This window comes from Cynocephalus volans, chromosome 10, assembly GCF_027409185.1.
Source record: "Cynocephalus volans isolate mCynVol1 chromosome 10, mCynVol1.pri, whole genome shotgun sequence".
Lineage (NCBI taxonomy): Eukaryota > Metazoa > Chordata > Mammalia > Dermoptera > Cynocephalidae > Cynocephalus > Cynocephalus volans.
Genome location: NC_084469.1, coordinates 97,428,059 through 97,452,834, shown reverse-complemented (window position 1 = coordinate 97,452,834; position 24,776 = coordinate 97,428,059). Strand labels below are relative to the sequence as shown.

General features: G+C 42.6%; 2 protein-coding genes and 1 non-coding gene across 7 annotated transcripts in view; 1 reads left to right on the top strand and 2 right to left on the bottom strand.

The window, feature by feature from the left end:
- Nucleotides 1–10,471, bottom strand: part of SAFB (scaffold attachment factor B) — a 37,662-nt gene extending 27,191 nt beyond the window's left edge. For all 4 annotated transcript variants that reach the window (XM_063110208.1, XM_063110209.1, XM_063110210.1 and 1 more), the window contains exons 1-2: nucleotides 10,164–10,471; nucleotides 7,022–7,106 (exon numbers count right to left, since the gene is read on the bottom strand). In XM_063110208.1, the coding sequence (XP_062966278.1) occupies nucleotides 7,022–7,106; nucleotides 10,164–10,352 (274 nt within the window). In that variant the 5' untranslated portion in view covers nucleotides 10,353–10,471. The remainder of the gene's footprint in view (nucleotides 1–7,021; nucleotides 7,107–10,163) is intronic.
- Nucleotides 200–274, bottom strand: TRNAT-AGU (transfer RNA threonine (anticodon AGU)). The gene has a single exon. It is a non-coding gene; the product is annotated as a tRNA-Thr (tRNA).
- Nucleotides 10,472–10,774: 303 nt separating the features above from the next.
- SAFB2 (scaffold attachment factor B2) overlaps nucleotides 10,775–24,776 on the top strand; it is a 32,996-nt gene continuing 18,994 nt past the window's right edge. For both annotated transcript variants that reach the window (XM_063110646.1, XM_063110647.1), the window contains exons 1-9: nucleotides 10,775–11,045; nucleotides 12,170–12,257; nucleotides 16,936–17,000; nucleotides 17,086–17,289; nucleotides 18,772–18,834; nucleotides 19,857–19,884; nucleotides 20,799–21,309; nucleotides 21,735–21,784; nucleotides 22,319–22,422. In XM_063110646.1, the coding sequence (XP_062966716.1) occupies nucleotides 10,860–11,045; nucleotides 12,170–12,257; nucleotides 16,936–17,000; nucleotides 17,086–17,289; nucleotides 18,772–18,834; nucleotides 19,857–19,884; nucleotides 20,799–21,309; nucleotides 21,735–21,784; nucleotides 22,319–22,422 (1,299 nt within the window). In that variant the 5' untranslated portion in view covers nucleotides 10,775–10,859. The remainder of the gene's footprint in view (nucleotides 11,046–12,169; nucleotides 12,258–16,935; nucleotides 17,001–17,085; nucleotides 17,290–18,771; nucleotides 18,835–19,856; nucleotides 19,885–20,798; nucleotides 21,310–21,734; nucleotides 21,785–22,318; nucleotides 22,423–24,776) is intronic.

The window sequence follows — 24,776 nt, the reverse complement described above, 5'->3', positions numbered from 1 at the left end:
TTTGAGGCTTTTTAAAAAAACCTCTCAAGGATAAGAATTTCTTTATAACATGTAAATGTATGTTACGTGATTTTTCTATATTCTAATTCCATTCATGTTTTCAGAATTATATTATTCAGGAACATAGGGGACCATCATACTAATACTAGAATTCCCATTTTATTATTTCTTTGGCAAAATGTATCTTTTTTTTGGCATCTGGCCAGTAAGGGGATCTGAACCCTTGACCTTGGTGTTACTAGCACCATGCTCTAACCAAGTGAGCTAACCGGCCAGCCCCCAAAATATGTCTTGAGCTTTAAATAATGTTTGGAACTCAACCCAGTGGTCTTTGTAACCAGGCCAGGAAGATGCACCAGCAGCATTTCCACAGAATGATTATATTTGATAAAGCTCTATAATTCTAGAATATGTACACTGGTTTTTATCTAATTCTATTCTAGTTACTAGGAACAATCTAAGTAGTTATCTCAAATTTGCCACCCTTTGTACTGTATTTCTCTTTCACAAGAAAGGCAGTAGATTTTCATCAAGCAAAATCTGGGTCTTTCATTTCTACAACGAACTTTTCTCCTAAGCAGTAAACACAGGTACTCTGCAGCCCAAAACCCTTCCAAGAGAGAACTCTCCTAAGGTAAGTGGTGACTGGAAATGTCAAGAGAACGTTTAGGGCTGACCGGTTAGTTCACTTTGTTAGAACGCAGTGTTGTAACACCAAGGTCAGACGTTTAGATCCCCATACCAGCCAGTTACCAGGGGGAAAAAAAAGCAGTCCCCAGTTGGGATGCTTATTAATCAATAATCCCTGTTTGGTGAAAGACACCCTACTTTCCTCTCTAAAGATGAAAAATGTGTTTAAACCAATCAAACATTAATGCAAATGGAAAATATAATTCTCTGGCAATAACTAAAGAGCCATCTGTTTTTAGTACCAAGGGAAAATGTGCCTCTCAAATCCTTTTACCACAGAGGAAGCTTTTCAGCCTTGTTTGCAGCCTCAACCACAGGCATCACTTCATTCTTGCGTCCATTACCTCCATGTGGTCCCCCTTGTCCGGGATTCTACCTCTTCCCCCTCTGTTAACCTTCTGCCTCAGAGATTACACCCAAACTCAGCTTTTGGACTGCTTCCCCTGACTTCTGCTGTGATGCCCACACAGTACCCAGTGCTGCATGTAGGTGGTTTGTTACTATTTTTTATTTGATTACACAAATACATTTAGGCAATTATATAAATATACTTATTAAAAGGTTGACACTGGTTTCACTGTAAATTTTAATAAAAGATTCACCCTCATAAGTGTGTGAAGTAAAAAGCTAGTTTCTTTCTCCACTGTCCTCTTAAGAGGTCATCACTGTTATCAGCTTAGTGGTCCTTTGAGATTTTCTTGTGCCTTTACATGCATATACTATACATACAAAAATAAGCTTGTTACGTAAATGAACTCTTCCTTTCAATACCTTTTTTTACTACTAAGTAAGAGGACTCAGAATATTTTCATGTACTATATACTGATCCACCTCCACCCTTTACTCCATAACAGGGATGCTCCCTAGGTTAGCTGCCCTACCAAAAAAGGCTGTATTAATTTACCATCTCCAACTACTACTCAATTCCCCACACCCTTGGACAATGTGGGATATTACCAGCCATGTGAATTTTTACCACTTTGATAGGCAAAAATTATATCCCATTTTTTTATTTGCTTTCCTTTAATTATCATCAAGGGAATCTTTTTGTTGTTTATAGGCCATGTTTGTTTTGCCTTTATCTGTGAACTGCCTGTTCATGGTCTTTGCTCTTTGTTGACTGGGTTATCTACTTTTTTAATTTGTTTTTTGGCTGCTGGCTGGTAAGGGGATCTGAACCGCAAAGTTTGTTTTTAGGTTACTTTGAAGGGGGGAATTGACAATTTTCTGATAGAAGACATCATATCTTGGAAAACTTTCTCAAATTAGTCTTGTCACAGGTCTTGAATACACATTTGCTTTCAGTTGTATTTACTATTTAAGAATATCTTATATATTTTAATGTCCACCTGGCCATATCTTGCTTAAGTCTTTGATTTGCAGATGATACAAATGCCACTTCAAAAATCCGGAAGAATCAAGTGATGAACAATTGTTAACTAGCTAGCAAGTCAGGCAAGTAGATGGTTCATATTCACCAGGGCTTTATTCTCTCACATTTCTTAAGTTGTCTTTGGCCTGCTCTTGATGACTTCAACAGTATTTAATTTTATGAGGCACACTGAGTAGACCTTACAAACCTAGCACTGATCTAGGAGTTGACATCCCAGTACCAAAGAGTACACCCGAGTGCCCAGATTTTGGTCTCTAATACAGGTCACCTGCAAGAAATGAATGATTCTGAGGATGGGGCAGAAAAAGCAGAAAGTGAGATTGTTCTGCAAAGTAAAGAAGGGCCGAAGAATGACATAAACAGGTGGAAATGACCCAAGGGCCAGCCTGATGGTGCTCTCATTGGAACAATTTGTGTATCATGATGAGTAAGAATGATAAAGGCTTATAACCTATCGAACAAATAAGAACCTCTGAGTTGGCACTGATAAAATGGGGAAGAAGAGCAAACCGTTCCTTAGGGTAGAAAACCAAGTAAGAAACAGAAGGAATAATGAAATTAGAAAATCACCATTTGGCAACCATCATAGTAAGAGACCAGACAAGAATCAGAGGATGCTGAAACTAGCAGAGGATGAACAGGTTAGTTACACACACTCAGAGTATCCTGCCCATAGATACAATTACAAAGGGGAATACAGTCATTTTCCTATAGAAAAACCTGGCCAACACCACTTTAAGTCAGTTAATATGGCCAAGAATGCCTGAAATCATCAGAATGTGCTTCTGGATAAAATACGCTGAGAAGAATATAACATTTTTGGTGGTACTTCCGACAAAAGCATGTAACTTGATCCTAATCACGGGGGAAAAAAGCCCCCCAAAACAATAAAATTCAAAGTGAAAAACAGGCTACAAAATAAGTGGTCTGTATTCTACAAAGACGGCAATGTCATGAAAACAAAGAAAGTTTAGAAGGTGTTCTAGATTAAAGGAAACTAAAGAACATAACTGAACGCAATGCATGGCTCTGGACTTTTCCTTCTGAGCTAAAAGAACACTAATGGAACAAACAACTAAATCTAAATATTATCTAAGATTAGAGAATAGTATTACATCAACGTTAATTTTTAAATTTTGATTATTATGGTTATGTAACGTCCTTGTTTTTAGGAAGTGCTGTAATATGTAGTGCAAAGGGGCATATGCCTTTCAACTTATTATCAAACAACTCAGGAAAAAAAAATATTAAAAAAAGAGAATAAAGCAAATGTAAGTAATGCTAACATTTGGAGAATCTGAGTGAAGGAGATTTGAAAATTTCCTTGTACTGTTACAACTTTTCTGTAAGCACAGAAATATCAAAACAAATAAAAACAAGGAAATGACCCAGCAGTACAGGGATTAGGTGCTTCAAAAGCAAACACGCCAACTTTACATCTCCAGTTATAAAATATTCTCAAACATTCTATTAATTTGTACTTTCTGATTGATAATGCCACTACAAGGAAATGTACTTTGCTGACCATTACTTTAAAAGATCATGCTAAATGTATTACTGGTGTAAAACTATTTTGGAGGACTGCTGAGATCACTTGATATGCTTTCTAGAATTTCAAACCATTTTGAGTTTGTTAACAGGTCACTCTATTTTCCGTTAAAATCTCAATAAAATCTACTAATAAGGTAGTTGAAAATAATTCAGTAAAACATACATACATCAAAATACACCAAGGGCAAGTTTTCAGATCCCCGTACCAGCTAGCTGCCAAAAGAAACTTACACCACCCAAACAAAAAAATGTACTATAAAGCTGCAGAATAAAACTAATTACACCGAGCAAAAACAAAAACAAATAAAACAACAAAAACACAAAAGAGTTTGTATTATAGGGTTCCCCTCACAAGAAGCTGCAGAACAGACAAAACTAATCTACCATGGAAGTAATCATGCCAATATTTTATCATTTTGGGGGTACGGTGATAGTAATCACACAGTTTTAGTTTTGTTTTTGCTGAGTTGGGTGACTGGGAAGGGATGCTAGCAGTCTTTCTGATGACAGAATATTCCATATTTTGATCCCTGCCTACTGCACACCATATGCAAAAATAAGTAAACATCCAAATGTAAAAATAAAACATCCAGATGTAAAAAATAAACATCTAAATGTAAAAATAAAACCATAATTACCACTTGATAATACAGGATACTTTTTAAAAAATTATTTTAAAACAAAGGAGGGACTTTCAAAACAACATAAAATCCAGAAGCCATATAGAATAGGTTGACAGCACTGCCTATAAAAAGATTAATACTGGGCCGAGCCCGTGGCTCACTCGGGAGAGTGTGGCGCTGGGAGCGCCGAGGCTGCGGGTTCGGATCCCATATAGGGATGGCCGGTTTGCTCACTGGGTGAGCGTGGTGCTGACAGCACCAAGTCAAGGGTTAAGATCCCCTTACCGGTCATCTTTAAAAAAAAAAAAAAAAAAAAAAGATTAATACTTTAATAACCAAAACACCACAAACAAGTCAAATGAGACTGGGAAAGAACTGCAACATTTCATAAAGCGAGAACCCTTTTAACTCAAGAAGACACACAACACAGTAGAAAAATGGGCAAAGAGCATGAAAAGGCAATTCAGGAAAATATAAACAGCCAATTATCAGAAGCTGTTTAATTTGTGAAAAAACGCAAATAAAAATTTTACCTGCAGAGAAATGTAGATGAATACAATGAAATATTTTTCTTCCATACAACAGGCAACATTAAAAACAAACAAACAAAAAACAATATTCTATGTTATACAAGAGTTTAAAGCAACAGGCACTTTCATGCACTGTCAGTAGGGATATTAACTAGCACAGCCTGTTGGAGGGCTATTTCTAAGTAAAATGTCATATGCTTTGACTCCGGAATTCTACTTGTAATGAGTTATCAAAAAATATATTCCTTTGACTACACAGAGATATATTTCTGGTTCACAGCAACACTAAAAGTTAGAAATGCCAAGTAAAGGGCCGGCCAGTGGCTCACTTGGGAGAGTGTGGTGCTGATAACACCAAGGCCAAGGGTTTGGATCCCTATATAGGGATGGATGGTTTGCTCACTTGGGAGAACATGGTGCTGACACCACCAAGTCAAGGGTTAAGATCCCCTTACCGGTCATCTTTAAAAAAAATTTTTTTAAACAAACAAACAAATAAATATGCCAAGTGAAAATTGGAAATAAAAAACAAAGACAAAAAACAATCCCTGGTCTACTAATGAGACTGATGAACCAAATTGTGGTACACTCATAGAGAGGATTACTATTAAGCTGTTTAAAAAAAAAAAAAAAAAATCTATTTATTTTATTTGTAGCATCATGAAAGATATCCTCGCCACGTTGAATGAAAGAAGAGAATTATGAAGCACGTTTTAGATAACGGGACCAAATTTTTTTTTTAAAGGAATAAAATATATGTACAGTTGTGTGCATGTAGCTGTGTATTTACTTTTAAACAACTGCATACACACAGAAAGTATGGACAGTATGCCCAAATTTTTAGTAGTGAGTTGCGTCCTGACTAGGAAGAAAGAAACTTCTATTTTTTACTTACAGCATATATATTTCTAAAACTTTAGTACAGATATTTCTTGCTTTTATTAAAAAGAAAAAGGAGAACTGGCCAGTTAGCTCACTTGTGAGAGTGTGGTGCTGAGAACAGCAAGGTCAAGGGTTTGTATCCCCAAACTGGCCAAAGGAAGGAGAGGAAAGCAAAAAAGGAGAGCATCGGCTGTATTTTTTCCCACCACGACTATCTTCCTCTGTTGATTTTCCAGGACTCTTTGCCTTGGCACACACGTTTACTTGAGAAAAGGCAAAAATACACAATGTACTGTGGACCACAGAGATGACTTCATTCCAAAGTGAGGTCACTGGCTGTTGTTCTTCCAGTGCTTACCCCCAAAAGTGTGGCCGACATTGGGGCCTGTCTCTCATACATTTCAAACCCAATTCCACCACCACTCAGGTAATATGAATATCACATTTAGTTTTGGGGCCCTGGCAATAAGGCCTTCAATTACCAAGAGAACTTTCAGAACAGTCCAAATGTTTGGCTTTTGCTGATTCTTTCATAAAACAGTAGTTGAATGTTACTGAGTTAAACTACTGAGGGGGAAAAAGACAAGGAAGATATAGTCCCTGCCCTCAACAATCTGGTCATGGCACAAGGCAGGATGACATAAATATTAAATCAAGGTGTAATGAACTAGGCCTTGGGAGTGCAGAGGACCTAAGGGGCGAGTTGCTACTGATGGGACCAGAAGTTGTCTCTTGGAGCAGGCCCTGAATGTAGACAGCTGGTGAGGCAGGATGGGCAGAGTGCATAAGCTAAGGCACAGAGGGCCAAGAGAGTGAACCACGTGTTTGCAGACTGGCTAAAGCACAGGGTAGAGTGGACAAGGGGTGGGAGAATGGGGAAGGGAGATTTGCGTCAGATGGTGAGGGTCATTAGAGTCATGAGAGATGCAGCTTTTGCTTTGCAGGCAGTTTTTGAAAGAAACGTCTGTAAAAGTGACAATTCTGTTTTAACCAGGAAGTATTTAAAAGAGAAGTTATTTTCTGCAAGTCAGAAATAGGAGACTCAAACAGTCTTAAATAATCCCTATTTAGAGAGATTTAAGGGTCTGGATAAACAAGGGTTGCTGACACATCTACAGAGGAAGATGAAAAAAGGCACAAATACCCTTTCCATCCTCTGTTGGAATTTGCAGGCACCATGGTAACAAAATACAGTGCAGAATCTTAAAAGAAAATGCAATGCTTCACTGAATGTTCTTTTGATTACAGGATGGTCCACAGGTCCAAAACACAAGTATACAAGGAACATTAGCAAAGAAGTCATTTTTGAAGAAAGCTCTTAATATTAGACATGCTTATAAAATCCTCAGTACCTTTGCTGGATCTCTTTGATGTTTTCTTAGTTCCTTCAGAGGTAATTTCAATTTCATCAGGATTACCACCTTCATCTTCAATTGCCTGAAGAGAAAAAGAAAAGTTGACCAACAAAGTCAGCACAGACTGACTTTCACAGAACCTTCAGGTGAGAAGGAAACTGTATAACAGCATATCATGTTGCTGCTCATCTGGAAATGCCCTCACCCCATAAGGGATACATCCTACCTCCTGGCTTGTTTTCTCACTCTGCAGTGGAGTAAAGGCAAGGGCTCTGGGACACATGGACTCTGCCAGTTCTCAGCTGTGTGGTCTTAGGCAGGTTTACCTAATCGCTCTGAGCCTGTTTTTTCCTCTGGAACACGGGGCTAACAGCAGCAGTACTTACCTTGGAAGGCTGTTGTGAGAACTCTATTAGCCACGTAAAGCAAATATTAAACTTATCTGGTTAGGGTTACCCAACAGAACTCAAAAAGAGAAAGGCACAATCTCCAATTTCCCATGATTTTACCATACAATGTGCTGTTTGACTCTCCAGTGGCCCCTTCCATGCCATGCCCATACTCTGTACTGTGTGACAGAATACTAGCACTCTCACTGGCTGAGTTCCTAACGTGTGTTACGTATGGGAACCGACATGACATGCATTACCTCATCCAATCATGGTCACATTCATCCATGACTGACTCCAAAGACCATACTCTCAACCACTAGGTGACCCTGCCTTATGGGATATCGAATTATAAGGATTTCTTGGCTGGCCCTGCCTTCCATCTCAAGAATTTGTCATCACCTGAACAGTCCCCACACTCAGCACAGTGCCTTGGCACCAAGTAGGCATTCTGCAAATCAGTATCTAACATGTCAGTAATGACATCCCTAGAAACTGGGCCTCAACTTTAATTTTACTGATAACTTTTCTCCTTTAAAGTACTATTCCGTAAGCACAAGTTTCGATTAATTCCATTTTAAGTACTACGGCTTATTTCCAGTTTCAAGAGTTTCAAAAATTCTCAGCAGTTTCCCAGCTTGGTATCTCTGTTTGGGGGTTCCACACTTAACCTGTACCGATAGCAAAGAAAATTCCTCCTCTTCTTGGAAGCCAAAAGAAGGAATTTTGAGTTCTGTCCTGGAATCAAGGAAAAGCATAACCAGGAATTCCCTCACCCTCTTCCTGGGGACAACAGTTCTGAAACATCACCAGGAGAATAGAATTGCCCCAGGCAGGAGAAGTCCCATTTCACCCCTCAATATGTCTCCCCTGGTTGCAATGTTTATAGGGTTATCTCCAGAATCACTATGTATTGAGTCATCCTTATAGCCCTCAACAAATTACACTGTGTATTCCCTGCATTTTTTGCCCTTCCTGGAAAAACAAACCAAGACAGGGACACCAACTGGATGACAGAGTGGGAGAGAATAAGATGATCAGTAATTCCAGAAGTGCTTGGGCAGGGTAGCAGATGGGCATATGGGCTGATGGTATTTATGTATCAGGACCACATCTCCCTAAAAAACTGAAAGGAGAAGGAAGGAGAAACAGCTGTGTGCTCTGAGATAACAGTGATGGAAGACTGCAGTCTCAGCCAACAGCCTGATAGGAAGGCTCAATACCATCAAATCAGCTTTGCAGGCTTATGAACTGTCTAAGGGGAAAAAGGATAAAGCCCCTCAATTTGGCCTGGTTGAAGGGAGGACCTGGTAGCTAAGAACAGCGACTGTATCTCCCCAGCAGCCAATCTGCACCCTCCTTTCATTTTCTTCAGCTAAATGCCTACATCAATGAACTTCCTGCTCCCTCTGAGTAAAGTTAGTATCCATAGTGAAATAAACACAGGTTCACTTTTTAAAAGGCCCAAGTATCTCTAGCAAGTCAAGTATTCACATTTGAGCCTGAGTTTCTTCATCAAGAAAACAGAAAAGAATTCCTACTTCCTCTTAGATAGCAATTAATAATAAAGCCCTATCTTCGGTTGTTTGGGAGCCAGAAAGACGGGATAAGTCGCCAGTCCCACTGTCTGCAGGGGCGGGGGTAGGTGGCCAGGCTGAAAGATTACATGGGAGAGGTCCCAAGACAAGAGCAGTTAGGTAGGAGAAAGGCAAAGAATGAAACCAACAGAAATGAGAAAAATATAGGGGAAGTCTAAAGGCATAACGTTTACTTAACTCTGTCCATTTCAAAAGGATCTCTCAGAACACCCCAAGGTAGGACTTAGAGCCTCCATCTACAAATGACAAACGATGCAGAAAAGTGAATTGGGATAGCAACCACCCACATGCGCCATGCAACACGTCACGCCTGTTCCACGCGACCTTATTTAATCCTAAAACCAAAGCCCTATCGTTGTCTTTTTACCGAAAAAGAAACAGACTGTTCAGGGGCTAAAGGTCTTCCATGCCCAAGATCAGGCCACTGAGACCTGGCAGAGTCCTGAGTCCACACGGACTAACCTGGGGGAGCCTCTCAGTGACGTTCGGAAGCTCTAAAGTCCTCCCCGAGCCTACCCATATTTTACATCTCTGATCGCTTTCGAAAACGCTTTTTCCTCCTGCCACCATACTGTTTACTTTTTAAAAATTTTTTTCTTTGAATATTGACTTTGGGTGTTTATTTGCAAATTAACCCCCTACTTGAACACCCGTTGCCTCCTAATGGGGCAGGGAGCGTCTTCCCAGAAGACAGCCAGCACCGGCTCAGGAGTCGCACGGCCTGGGTTCAAATCCCGACGCCACCCGTCTCCGGTCGTGTGACCTTGGCCCAGTCCCTTCGCCTCGCCTACGAACTGACGATTTCAGGGTTCCCCATCCAGTTTTGGAGACCGGGATGAAACAACGAGAGGAGAGCGTCAGCGCAGCGGCCGAGGTCACCTGCGCCCAGAGGCCGAGGGCCAGCACGGCTTCTACCGTCTGCAGCCTGCTTCCGCCCTCCTCCCGCTCTACCGCGGCGTTGGGATTTGAACCCAGGCTAATGAGGCCTCCGAGCTCCCCCTGAGGCCTGGGAGGAGCCGGTGACGCGAGAGCGCCAGGCCCAGGCAGGCCGCGAACGAGGCCGGGGGCGGACCACCGAGCCGGGGACCACCGTCGCGGTCCTGGGAACCCCCCCGACCCACGCTTTGCCCGGCCTTGGGGCCCCGGCTTCACCTTTTTCAGCCGCTCCATCAGAACACTCTTGTTGCCGCTCGAGTCCAGATTCCGTTTCCTCAACTCCGCCCGCAGATCGATCACCCGCAGGTCGCTGAGGCGCCGCGTCCCGGTCTCCGACGAGGCGGAGCTCAGAGCCGCTGCGCCTCCTGCACCCGAATCTCCTAGCCCTGACAGAATCTCCGCCATTCCAGGGACCCTGGCTCGGCCGCCCACTCCACACAGACCCGAGCCGGTTTTACCTCAGCTCCTAGCACAAAATGGCGCCGCCTGAGAGAGAACAGCTCCAGCCGCCCCGGCGCGCCTCGCTTCTGCGCAGGCGCACCCGGCGCGGAGCCGACTAACCCGGTCGCATCTACACATGCGTCCTAAGAACCTGGGCGGGGGGGGGGCGGGGGGGAGGGGGAGGTGCACGCAGCCGTGTTGCGTCTCGAAGGTCTCCCGCCGCGAACGGCCGGGACACATGCGTGCTGCAGTTACGGCGCCTGCGCGTTGTAGCGGGAAACCTGAGGTTGGTCGTCGCGCGAGCCGGCGTGCGGCTAAGAACGCCGGTGGTGGCAGCGCGCATGCGCGGCCGCAAAATGGGGCGGGAGGAAGCGAGTGCGTTTTCCTCTTAGGCGGCGCCATTTTGTAGTTAGAGCCGCTACAGCCGCCGGCGGTGTGGGGCTGAGTTGGTGGCGGAGACTGGAAGCAAGGATGGCGGAGACTCTGGCAGGATCTGGCGAGTCTGGCCCTGGCACGGCCGCTCTCGTCTCGGGTGCCTTGGAGACCGGGACACGGCGGCTTAGCGAGCTGCGGGTCATTGACCTGCGGGCGCAGCTGAAGAAGCGGAACCTGGACACCAGCGGCAATAAGAGCGTCCTGATGGAACGGCTCAAGAAGGTGAGGCAGCCCGGGGCCTGGGGGTGGCGCAGGACGCCCGGGCACACCCCCGCGCGGGCCTGTCACTGCGATTCGGGGACTCAGGGCGCTCTCGGCCCGCCCCCTCTAGAGCGACACCGGCCCAAGCTGTCGGGCACCAAGAGACCCGGCTGTGTGTCCTTGGCCAGTTACCGCCCCTCTCTGTGCCTCGCTTCCTATTCTTCGAGCTTTTCGTCTCAAGTGCGCTAAAAGCTAGTCGTCTTGGCTACCAAGGTGGCCCCTGGACCTTTCCCGCGGTCGAGACCTGACTGTGACCTTGGGCAAGTGTCTTCCCCTCTCTGCGCCTCAGTTTCCATCTCCGGAGAATGGGTATGGGAAAGAATGGGGCTGCGAAGTTACAGGCCGGGGGCGGTGCTTATTCCTGCCCCAGGACCTTTGCACTTACCATTCCTCCACCCTGACTGCTGGTCTCCCAGGTCTTTTCCTGGCTGGCCCGTGTTGTCATTTTGGGGCTGAGATGACGCCTCCCTGATCACCCTCACTAAAGTATTGCTCTACCCAGCTTATCATAGCCTGTGTTTACACTCCAATTTGCAGTGCTTAACACAGACTTGTGTTTGTGTCTGTGGAGATTATCTTCCCAACTGGAATAAGCTCCTTGAGGGTAGGGACTTTGTGAGTGCCCAGTCCTGTGCCAGGCAGGTGGGAAGCATTGAAATACCTGTTGAGTGAAACCACCCACCTCCCCACTTCCCAGGCTGTTTGCTGTTTCTTGTCACCAGAGGTTGAAGATGGCCTGTTGAGCCCCAGCCAGGCCTGGCCGAGTGCAGCCCCTCTGTTTTATTTGTTCGGTTGTGTAACTTTAGAAGTGTCGGGCAGTGTTGAGATTAGTAGCCATTTGGAACTGATCATTGACCCCAGCCCACGGTCTCCCTCTCCTTTGTCTTTTGGTTGTTGGTCACAGAAAGAACTAATTTGTGCTGGGTTCATCCTGTGCCTTTTGGGCTTGCAGCCCAGAGAGCAGAAAAAGAGTTGCTCTTTGCAAAGTTGGGTTTGCCTTTGTTTACTGGGAAGTCGTTACTTACAAAGAACAGTGTGTGCAGGCAGCTTTTAATAACTTGTCAAAATTCATCCCTTCCTAATAGGCTGTTAAGGAAGAAGGGCAAGATCCTGATGAAATTGGCATTGAGTTAGAAGCTGCAAGCAAGAAAACAACGAAGAGATGTGTTAAAGGTATCTACTTGTGCTTATTTTGTTTGGGGCGTAAGTGTTTAGAGAACTTAGAGAAATGGTTTTTAGCACTCTTCCTGTTCTCCAGACCAGAAAGAGAACTTCTCTGGTCTTCAGTGTCCCCCCTTCTAAAGAACTAGAGTAAGACACACTCTTAAGGCTGCCCCAACTGGTCTAAGCAACCAAATGCACCTGCTTGCCTTCCTTCCTGGTTCAAAAATAGGTCTTAAATCAAGGAAAATGACACCAACCTGAGACATAATAGAACCCAGCTTCTGTGAGGTCCAAAATAGTTTGGTGGGGTATTTGCACCCAGCCTGTGTTTTACCAGTATATTTTTTAAAAAATTAAAATATAATTCATGAACCATTAAATTCACTGGTTTAAAGGTGTACAATTCAGTGCTTTTTAGTATATTCACAAGGCTATTCAACTGTTACCACTATCACATTCTGGAACATTTTTATCACTTCAAAAGGAAATCCCATGCCCCTTAGCAGTCACTTTTTATCCCCAACCCCAGCCCGTGGCAACCACTTTCTGTCTGTAGATTTGCCTATTCTGGACATTTCATGTTAGTGGAATCATACATCAGATGGCCTTTTGTGTCAGCTGCTTTCACTGAGCTTTATGTTTTCAAGGTTCGTCTGTGTTGTAGCATGTGTCAGTACATCATGCCTTTTTATGGCTGATACCAGTGATTTTTTGAAGCGTCTAATTCCATAAAACTTTGAAACCGAGACCCTTCTAATTAGCTATTGTGCTTGTTATTAAATTTTGCAGTGAGTGATAAGGACAATACAATTTGAGACTCCTGTGTGGTTGGCTTGTTTTGAAAGGTGCCTGCCATATAAAAATTCTCACAGCTGTACACATTTATCTGAAGAAGTGCTAAGTTCAGCCAATGGAGGACAGTGGCTTAGAAAGTGAAAAATTGGGCCAAGCCCGTGGCGCACTCGCGAGAGTGCAGCGCTGGGAGCGCAGCGATGCTCCCACCGCGGGTTCGGATCCTATATAGGAATGGCTGGTGCACTCACTGGCTGAGTGCTGGTCACGAAATTAAGGGCCAGCCCATGGCTCACTTGGGAGAGTGTGGTGCTGATAACACCAAGGCCCCAGGTTCGGATCCCTGTATGTGAATGGCCGGTTAGCTCACTTGGGAGAGCGTGGTGCTGACTGCACCAAGTCAAGGGTTAAGATCCTCTTACCGGTCATCTTAAAAAAAAAAAAAAAAGAAAGTGAAAAATTAAAATGTAGTATTTTCAACAATTACACTTTTTTTTTAAATAGCTTGTCCTAGAAGGACAACTTCTCTGTAACACATCTGTTTAAAACTTGTGCATGTGATTATTTTTTGTTTGTTTGTTTGTTTTAAGAGACTCAGCACTAGGCTCTCCCAGGTGAGCTAACCAGCCATCCCTATATAGGGATCCGAACCCATGGCCTCCATTTTATCAGCACCACACTCTCCCAAGTGAACCACGGGCCGGCCCGTGCATGTGTTTTGAAAGGTTAAATTTTTTAGTTAAGTTATATAAGGTATTTAAGTTAAAATTTAATTTTGAAGTATTGATGTGTTTTTGCTGTTCTGTGACTGTCCGTATTTCAGGAAGAAACGATGAACAGATATAGAATGTGAGGAACTGGTCTACAGAGGAAACCATGGAAATATTTCTTCTCCTTAGATGTTATCTGTGATCTGAAAGTCTGTTTTTGAATAGTTGTGAAAACATCTTAACAATACAGTTTAAAGTTTTTTTTTTTTTTTTTAATGTAGATGCTTATTTAAAACTGTGAGGTTCAAGACTTACTAAACAAAATGTCCTTGGTTCCTCACAGTGATCTTTGTATTATTAGAAAAACTAAACCTTAGCCAAGTTCTTCAAACACCTGTATGAATGTCTGATTAAAGTTTAGGTCAAATCAAAACTACTTGGAGTTAACATTTTGTCAGAAAAGCTCAGATGATAATTACTTCCATTGGTATAAAGGGAATGTTTGTAGCCTCAAGAAGAGCTTCTGGTCCCTTTTCTTTTCCAGAGAAGTGGCCAGCCCCAGAAACAGGTGGCCCACATCCTCAGGCAGAGCTCAGTCTCTACAGGTCTCAGGCTTCTGTCTTTAGCTGGCTGTATACTCTGGAACTGTCTGGGTGTGCAGTCAGTTACGTAAAATGTTAGAACCTGACAAATTCATGGTTGAAAGTTGGTCCTTGTGATTACATAAAAGTGTTTGAGTTGGAGGAATTAACCAATTGTTTTCTGAATGCTATGCAACGTTCGGAATTCATTAGTAAAAGTAGCTAAACTTTCTGAGAAAACTTCCTCATTATAAATTGGAACAGGAGTCCTCTCCCAAACTAATCCAAGCAGGGAAATTGTCAAAAACTTGTGGGTGGGCTTTAAAAGATTAAATTTTTTTTTTAAAGATGACCGGTAAGGGGATCTTAACCCTTGACTTGGTGTTGTCAGCACCAAGCTCACCCAGTGAGCAAACCGGCCATCCCCCGAACCCGTGGCCTTGGTGTTATCAGCACCACACTCTCCCGAGTGAGCCACAGGCCGGCCCTAAAAGATTAAAATTTTGAATGAGGCTGTACATGATATTAAAAATTGATTTTCTTGCATCCATGTCCCACGCCCTTTCAGCTTTTAGTCACCCAAGGCCAGGTGCTTGGGATTGGGGTGCCACCTGTCTACACAGCGTTTGTCTGTCTGTCCCATTCCGGCTTAGGAAGCTTTTTGGTGAAGCTTTTTAATCTGCCTCTCTCCTATTTACATCCTGCATGTGCACTGCAGGCAGCTATTTAGAAGCTTAGAAATTGGGTGTAATTGGCAAACATTTTTAGACAGTGTATTTCAAAAGGATATGCTGTGTTTAGATATAATGGGAAATGGGACAGCTGAATTTCTGAGTCCCAGCTTTGGAGCTGAACCAAATTCTCGTGTCAGGTGCAGATAATAAAACCTGCTAGGGTTGTTGAAGTGTTAAGTGATAAAATGTAAAGCTCACAGTGTCTGACATGTCATAAAACTACATGTCTTGAGTAATTATGATAATGGTGACTGAGATAACTAAGGTGTGGATCTGCAGATTGGAACTTTAATCAGATTGAGGCTTTTTCTATGTTTAATTTTGTTTTTAAAAATTATAAAGAGGGCCGAGCCCGTGGCGCACTTGGTAGAGTGCTGCGCTGGGAGCGCAGCAACGCTCCCGCCGCGGGTTCGGATCCTATATAAGAATGACTGGTGCACTCACTGGCTGAGTGCCGGTCACGAAAAAACGACAAAAAAAAAAAAAAAAAAAAAAAAAGTTATAAAGATACTTTTAGATAATTTGGAAAATGTAAAAAGTGTGCATGTGAAAATAAGATGATCTCTCATCTTACCACTGTTGATGATCATCTTAGCCACATATGTCCTGTGTCATTAAATATTCCTTAAAGCATAATTCTTTAAGTTGTAAAATGTTATATGGTATTACACAGGGTTTCTCAACCTTGGCACTATTGACAGTTTGGGCTGAATAATTCTCTGCAGCAGGACAAGTATCCTGTGTACTGTAGAGTCAGCAGCATCTGTGCCACTCTCTTCTACATGCGGTTGCATCCCTCCCGGTCATGACAACCAGAACCCTCCAGACTTTGCCAAATTTAAGACTTACCCCCTCCCCCTACCATTGAGAACCACTGGTGTGCCACATGTGAACGAAAATGTGCCATAATTTGTTTCCCTTTTGGATGTGTAGGCTGTACTGACTTTTTCGATAGATTACGAAATACCTACATTTTGGATTCCTTGTGGGGCATTTTAGTGCAGAAACTAAAGGTAGAGTTCCTGAAACAGAGTATGCACATTTTTAAGGCTTTGATACATATGGAGCCCAGAGATTTTTCTTTACTTCTAAGTCAAGTCTAGAGGTCTCTGTTTCTTCCCGTCAACCCTCCTTGGGAATACCTGGCATAACTCCAGATAGTTCTTTTGCATTCACAAAACCGACAGTGACCATTGACTTCATGACAGTCTTTGCCTTATTGCCTTGCAAAAATGTTTCTGAGCTGAAATGTAACAGAAGGCAGGCGATCAGCCCCAAATGGGTGGAATATAGGGAGAACCAGCAAGTTAGTAGTCCAGTATGTTATTTTATGTTGCAATTCCTTGTTTACTAAAAGATGGGCATTCCATTTTTCAAATGTATATTTGTTTAAAATGTCTGTTCTTATTCTTTGCTCACTTTCCTTTTGGGATGTTTGTTTTAGTTTGGAGTGGTTTTAAAATCTTTTGAAAAATCAAAATGCTTTGCTAATGTGACAGAAATCCTAGGTTTTCATGTCCTAGTTGGTGGTTTAGAACACCAATTGAAACAAAATTACCCATGCTAGAAGGATGGAGGCTTCTTTTAGTTTTTCTTCTTTTTTTTTTTTAAATAGATGACCGGTAAGGGGATCTCAACCCTTGGCTTGGTGTTGTCAGCACCACACTCAGCCAGTGAGCCAACCGGCCATCCCTATATAGGATCAGAACCCGTGGCCTTGGTGTTATCAGCACCGCACTCTCCCGAGTGAGCCACGGGCTGGCCCTCTCATAATGTATTCTAACCAAGATTGGAATATGTCACCCTGCATAAACTAACTGTAAGGATAGAACTTCAGTGTTATCTGATTGAACAATTATTCTGTAATTAGGACAAAAGATGGAGGAGGAAGGCACAGAAGACAATGGCCTGGAAGAAGATTCCAGAGATGGGCAGGTATGTGGCATCACAGTGGAGACCTCAGCAACAGCTCCTCATTCTGGTCCACATGGTCGTTCACACTTCCTGTTCCTCTTTCCAGGAGGATATGGAAGCAAGTTTGGAGAACTTGCAGAATATGGGCATGATGGACATTAGCGTGTTAGATGAAACCGAAGTCGAGAACAGTAGTGCTCCAGATTTTGAGGAGGATGGCTCCGACAGCTTGCTCGATTCCTTTTGTGATAGTAAAGAGTACGTGGCTGCACAACTGAGACGGCTTCCAGCTCAGCTCACAGAACCTGCTGTAAGTAACTCGGAGACATGCGGAATGTGCCGTAGCCCTGAAGCACCCCAGCAGTCACGTGCTGTTTGTATGGGCCAGAATACAGCTCAGTTGCTGTGAAGGAATAATTCAGTGTCTAAACCTTGGTAGTAAATTATATCTGTTGAAATTCCACATAGGTCAAGTGTTAACTAATGGATAGCTTTTCTATAGTATTGGAGGGTATTTTTATATTTGGCTGGGAGATACTTTCTGAGTGTGCTCTAAGTCATAAAAAGAAGGCTGACACAGTTAATAAGTTATTTCCTTTTTAAAAATGTTTTAAAGATCCTACAGAGAGATAACACAGGAAACAATAATGCCTATAATCTCATCCTGCAGATAATCTTATTAATATTTGTTAAAATGTACTGTGTACACAAGGTTAGTGTTATACTAAAAGATGGAAAATGCAGTGAAGTAAAGTATTTGTCCCCCGAGAAGAACCCCTCTCCCCAAAGTGCTCCATGATTGAGATCCTCGTATATAAAGGAGGGCTTTAATTCTGTTTTCCCAACTTCTCACTTCTCTTTTTATTTTGATGTAGAGCTCTGTGTGGTGGGTCTGTTCAAATGTCACAGGCAGAGTCACTGTCCTGGAACTGATTGTTATTTTAATCTGACTGATTTTACCTACCTAGTCATTTTAGTTGGTTGTTTATTAGGCATTATAGCTTTTGGCTTTGGGGGAAATTGCTGTTGTAAGTCTGAACCATAAACCTTAAGGTTAAAAGTCATGAACTCCAAATTTACTGCACCTTGGCCTAGGGTAGTGTTGAGCAATTGATTTGCGCTTTTTTCTCAACCAGATAGTGTTGTGCAAGTATTAATGATTTTCAGAGCATCTGCTTGCTACCTAACTTCTTGGTTAATGGAAGCATTCAGGTCATAGGTTCAGATCTAGAAAAGGAAAGAGAGCAAAATATTTGGAAAGGGATCTTTTTGTATTTCACTTAAAAAGGTGAAGGCCTTCAAATTCAGTAAACTTTCAGATTACACTTTTTGTTTAATAAACAGTAAGAAGAGAAAATGATCAAGTTAAATGTTTGTTTTAAATAAAGTGTCCTACAAGAAAGTACCCTGTTATTGTTATTTTAAATGTATTGCTACCAAGTGAAATCAGTGAAGTACAGTTTATCGTTTTGTGTTCCCCTTTGGAAATCTGTGGTTGGGTGGTGTATCTTAATCACCAGTACTTACAAACTGCCTGGGAGATTAACTTATTCATTCCTTCAGCCAATATAGATAATACCACCAATGTCAGATACAGTGGTGTAACGGGTCCTGGAGTGAGCATTCTGGCAAGGAGGGAGGCAGTAAACTGAATAATCTAATGGTAGACTTGCAGATGGTGACGGTGCTATGGCAGCAATACGTACATAGGTTGCCTAGAAAGTAGTGAGATGTAGGCCTTGGCATTCACAACTCTGGTCTCCACAAAGTAATGTTCCATTTCCTTTTTCAGGTGGATGGGGAAGGCTTTGAGAACGCTCTGGAAGCTTCATCATTGGACTTCAAAGTAACTCCGGTAAGTTACTGCCTGGTTCTGCATCACTGGAAACTTTAAATGAGTGGTTGATTTTCCATAGTGAAAAAAGTGTGTATGTATGTAAAAGTGATTAGTCGAGCATTGATACTGAGGTAGGTGCTGGGGATAAGAGGTTAGCAAAAGAGATCCAGTCTGGAGTTGGCAGTCTGGTCGGGCTGGTGTTACATAACCACCAAATATGTAACTAGACGGGAATAGAAGGGCAGTGAGGGAGCAGTTCAGGTGGTTGGGCCCCAGAAGCACCTGGAGGTCTTCCCAGAGGAAGTCTTGTCTGAATTGAGGTCTGACATATCAATCTGGAGTTAGCCTGGTGAAGGGGAAAGAAGAGTTAGAGTAGAAGGTGTGGGCAGTGGCCCCAAGGCAGAAGGGACAGTTGGCTCCCTGTCGGGGTGGAGAATGCAGGGTGGGGAGAAGGCCAGAGGTGGGGCTGCAGAAGCAGAGGGGCCTGCCCACCAGACCTGAGAGCTGTAGAGAGGATGGGACGTATTGTCCCAAGTGAGTGGGAGGTTGGAAAAAGTTCTCAGCAGGGTACAGGGACCGTTTTGTTAAACATAACAAGTTCTGGTTACAAGTAACAGTTTATGTTAGGGAAAATGTTTTTTCCTTAAATCCAGTGTGATTTAGAAAGAGATGGCCATCTGTTTGATTGCTGCTTTGATTGTGGGAGTCTTTGTCAGCTGCAGTGGCCTCTTGGTGAGCTCTGTCGTGGAGTGGGTGGGGTGGGGGTGCCATGGCCAGACTGAGGGGACAATCGGACAGGCTAAGAATTGTCACTGCCAGCGTGCTGGTTCCAGAGAAAGTTTTTTGAGACGCACTTATTACAGATGATGAAAAGCTGTATTTGCTAGGGAAATGTATTTGCCTAGTTTTTAAAGTGACTTGTGGATCTGCCTTTTTTTTCTTTCTTTTTTTGGAATTTTAATTTCTTTTGTTCATTGTACATGTTTACAGGATGCAGTTTGTTGTTTCAATACATGCATGTTCTTTTCTTTTTTAAATAGGATACTGAAGAGCCTCTATTGGAGCCAGGTACTGATAAGAGAAACACAACAGTTATGGTTTGAAAAGTTTTCACACTACTATTATTTTAAAGCCATATATATTTTTAATCTGTGTTATGGTCTTGTAAATTACTCTAATGGTGGACAATCCAGATCGTACAAGGATCAGAGATTGGAAACCCATTCGTATCACCAGATCTGTGGAAGTGCCATTCTGGCTTCTTGAGGTCAAATATATTTGGTGAGATGTAGTGATTATTTTCATCTCTAACCACATAGAGTGGCATTTAAGTAATCCTTGCCCCCCCATGATTCTTCCATGTGTTTCTACACATGAAACAGATCTTGTGATATTGTGCTGAAGTCATTTTGATTAATGCAGTTAAGGCAGGATTAAGCTGTTGTCAGGGCACTTATAACCTGAGAAGTGACTGGATTGCAGAAGAGGAAACAGTTTCTTCATGAAAATTTCCAACATATTGTTCCCCTTCTGGACTGCATTTATCTCCCGCCATCGGAAGAGTTTCTGGTTTTCATATTGGACTATTCTGTTAAAAGAAATTCAAAGAAATTTGGAAATTGAGCTGTCATTGAGTGGTGATTGCATTCGGTTCAGCACCTTGGACATTGGAAAATAAGTCAGAAGATCCAGACTTGAACAAACACTTGAAGAAGACTGTCGAGAAGCAGCCAAATGGTTGTAGGTGTTTAAATCTTTGGGGGCCTTTTCTCTTCCATGTAGCGTAGAGGCTTACCTAGCAGTCGGTCGGAGCGCAGGTAGTGTAACCAGTGTAACTTTGTGTACCCGCGGGTTTTCCAATCTCTGTGTAGCTAGCAGTTCTCTTCGTGTTAGTGTGGCAGCCGTGCCAGTTCCACATTTGTGATTGCTTTATTTCCCTGGTAATTAAACCTTGTGCCATTCTATTCCTGTTAAATCCGTAGAAAATGAGAAAATACTCGACATTTTGGGGGAAACTTGTAAATCTGAGCCAGTAAAAGAAGAAGGTTCCGAGCTGGAGCAGCCATTTGCACAGGATACAAGTAGCGTGGGGCCAGACAGAAAGCTTGCGGAGGAAGAGGACCTTTTTGACAGCGCTCATCCGGAGGAGGGTGATTTAGATTTGGCCAGCGAGTCAACAACACAAGCTCAGTCGAGCAAGGCAGACACCCTGTTAGCGGTAGTGAAAAGGGAGCCCGTGGAGCAGACAGGCGATGGCGAGAGGACGGACTGTGAGCCTGTAGGGCTAGAGAAGCCAGTTGAGCAGAGTAGTGCGGCCTCCGAGGACGCGGCGGCCTGTAGCGAAGAGGTCGCAGAAGCGCCCACGGAAGCCCCAAGCCCAGAAGCCACAGATAGCAAAGAAGACGTGAAGAAGTTTGATTTTGAAGCTTGTAATGAAGTCCCTCCGGCTCCTAAAGAGTCCTCAACCAGTGAGGGCGCTGATCAGAAAATGAGGTTTGTTTTTTCTCAGTTTTAGACCAGACGCTATCTCCTTTTCATTGGTCATTTAATGACACACATAAGCTGTTTTTTCTGCAATTGGCCAGCCAGACTGATGAAATTGTAGTTTTACTTCTAAAGAGTGTTTTATTTCTCTTTGTGTATTTTTAATGGGTGATTCGATTTCTTTTCTTTTTCTCAACCTACCATGGTTGTGTTCTTAAATTGTTAATTGTTATCTTCAGCTAAATCGAATTGACTTTTACGAATCTGACATTGTATTTTTGGGGTCAGATTTTTCAATATAAGCTTGCAAAGATGTGAAAATTTTATTTCAGACTAATTTTCTGGTAGGTATTCAGTTTTAGCACATATCATACTTTTAATTTAGTTCTCTTCCGTTTTTTTCCTGTGTGAGTAACATTAACTTTTGTCTCTAGCTCTTTTAAGGAAGAAAAAGATATAAAGCCAATCATTAAAGATGAAAAAGGTATGATTTAACTTACGTGGCAGGGAGCCATGTATGGATTCCTTGTTTTGGGAGGTGGGGCCTGCAGATACCCACACTTTGGATCCAGTAATTTGTTTTATCGTGGGTAACCAACCACCTAATGGTTTCTTGAGAGACTAGTTCTAAGTGTTTGTGAGCACCTGTGTTTTATGTTTCTGTGGCGGTTTTCTTTTATGGGACAGTGAAAATCACATCACAAGATGGGAATGTTTCTGCCCATTTAATAATATAACAGAAATTTGAGAAATTGCCACCTTGATTAAGAATTAATAATCATCAAAAGACATTCCAGTGTGTAACTGATGTGGACGGTTATCTATCATTTCTTGAGTAAAGAAACTTTCTGCTGTGCATATTTTCTATCTCCTGTCCTATGTGTTGGCAGTAATTAAATTCTTGAATCAGAAGAGTTGAAATTGGATATAGAGTTTTAGAAGAGGGCTATACAATCTCAAGAAGGGTCATGCCTACCGTCATGCCCTGGCGTAAAGTGTGGTAATCTCCCTCTCGCAGCAGGCCGAGTGAGCAGCAGTTCTGGTAGGAACCTGTGGGTCAGTGGACTGTCCTCCACAACACGAGCAACAGATCTGAAGAACCTTTTCAGCAAATATGGAAAGGTATGCTTTGCCTTACATCTTGTCATCCAGCCTTGATTTGGGGTGAAAAAAGAAACTCAAGAACTTCTTTCTTGGTGTTAATTTTTATTGATTCTTATTTCTGGTTTTTAAGGGGGAAAAAGAAATCAAGGGGAGCAAAGCCCCGCCAATATTTTGTAGCCTGCCTGTTTCTTGCTTCAGGATAACCAGGATAACAAGTGCGGCAGACTGTTCATCTTGTCATAACACGGCTCAGAAAATGGGTAGAAATAGCTGTCATCTAAATGTTCTTATGGTTCTTTCTAACTTGTGTTAAAGAAACTGGTACCTTTTGGCCTATACAAAACTAAAAGCTGGCATGCTGAGTTTCTTTCCTTAACAGTAAGTGAATACTTGACTTTAACATCTTCTAGCATTTTTAGTAGATAGATTTTTTTAAAAAATATTTTTGGCTGCTGGCTAGTACAGGGATTGAACCCTGAACCTTGGTGTTATCTGCACCACACTCTAACCAACTGAGCTAACCAGCCAGCCCTTTAAGTATATAGTTTGAGTAACCAGAACATGATAGTGGTTTATTTTTTTTAAATTTTTTTAATTTTATTTATTTTTTTTAAAGATGACCGGTAAGGGGATCTTAACCCTTGATTTGGTGTTGTCAGCACCACGCTCACCCAATGAGCTAACCAGCCATCCCTATATGGGATCCGAACCCATGGCCTTGGTGTTGTCAGCACCACACTCTCCCGAGTGAGCCACAGGCCGGCCCGATAGTGGTTTAAAAAGTCACTAAATATGCCGCCTATGGAGATAGAAAAATAGTACAGAAGCCTTCTAAAGAAACTCAGAGGACAAAAATTATTCCATCATCCTGGAATTAATTAATGAAACAGTCTTATGATAAGCCACTGAGACTACCCTGATCTTCTGGGTACCTGTGGGGAGTGGCCCTCTGAAGGAGGAGGAGGCTCAATACCACTTGATGTCCCGAAGGTGCAGGGATTCCAGGCAGAACTTCGGAGTGTGTGTGATACAGCCTCATCCTGGCTGCAGAACCCATTCCTTTATCCAGATCTATGTCACCCAGTCATGTGTGGGTGACAGGACCCAGAAAAAGATTCATTATATTGAATTTTTCTTAATAGCCAGTGTCTTTAAGAAGGGCTTAGAGAACTATTATAGCCATACATAACCTATTCATTCAGTTATTTTGTTGACTTCTTGACTCACACTGGTAAAGCAGGAGCAGACAGATTTGTGGTCACTGTCATCATAGATCGTATAGTCTGGTGCGAAAAACAGCGTGTAAGAAATATGCACATTACTTTGTGTTACAATAAGTATATTAAGGGAAGTTACAGCACACCACCAGCATATGGTAGGGAGACCTCATGCGGATTTGGTAGTTGTCTTCAGCAGACCTTGCTGAGGAAGTGACGTTTCAGCCTGTGCCTGAGTGGCCTTGCCCATGGAGCTCAGTGGTGGACAAAAGCAGAAGGATGTAGGAAGGCTGGGTGGTGGGAGTTTGGTTGAGCTATTTAAAGGCTGCTGTGACAAGCTCTAGGGTAGAGGACACAGCCAAGGGACAGGACCATGCAAGCTTATCATGATATCTCCTCTCATTTGGGTCTTGTCTGTCATCAGAAGTGATGCCCTTCTGAAGATGATGAATTAGTTTGACATAAAGATAAAATGACCTCATAATTGGCTTAGCTCCCTGATGTCAAGGAGAGGGAAAAACATGCAGCTTCATCTAATATGAGAACTGACATCTGTGTCCCTCTTAGCAGAGTTTTCTGTCACCTTTGACCCTGGATAGGTTCAGGCAGAGCCGGGGCTCCTCCATGCCTGTGGTCAAAAGCACAGGACGTCGGAGTCTGATGGGAGTCTGGAGCGCGTGACTTTTCACAGTTGGGGACACTAAGGTCCAGAGAAAGGAAGGGACTTGTTCAAGTTGATCCAGAGACCAGGACTCCTGGGTATCAGGGGGGCTCTTTCCACTTCCCAAAGTTGCTAGTTTCACCACTCCCTTTTTTGAATTCCCTGAGGGAGCGTTTACTTATAGTGCCAGCATTGGTGGAGTTGGGTTTAAATCTCCTCTTTTGCTGTTTTCTGTTCATCCTGGTTGTTCATTGATCCTTTTTTCCTGTTTATCTGCCTTCTTGTGAATTGAGTCTTTTTTATGATCTGTGGCTTATTAGCTATAATTCTGTTTTTTTGGGTTTTAGTGGTTGCTTTTTAGGAATTACAGTATACATCTTACCTTATGTGTATCTCCAAGTGGTATTATACTAATTCGAGAACTTTATGAGAGTATACTTCCTTTTGCCCCTCCTAGTCTTTGTGACACTATTGTCATATATTTTCTATTTAAT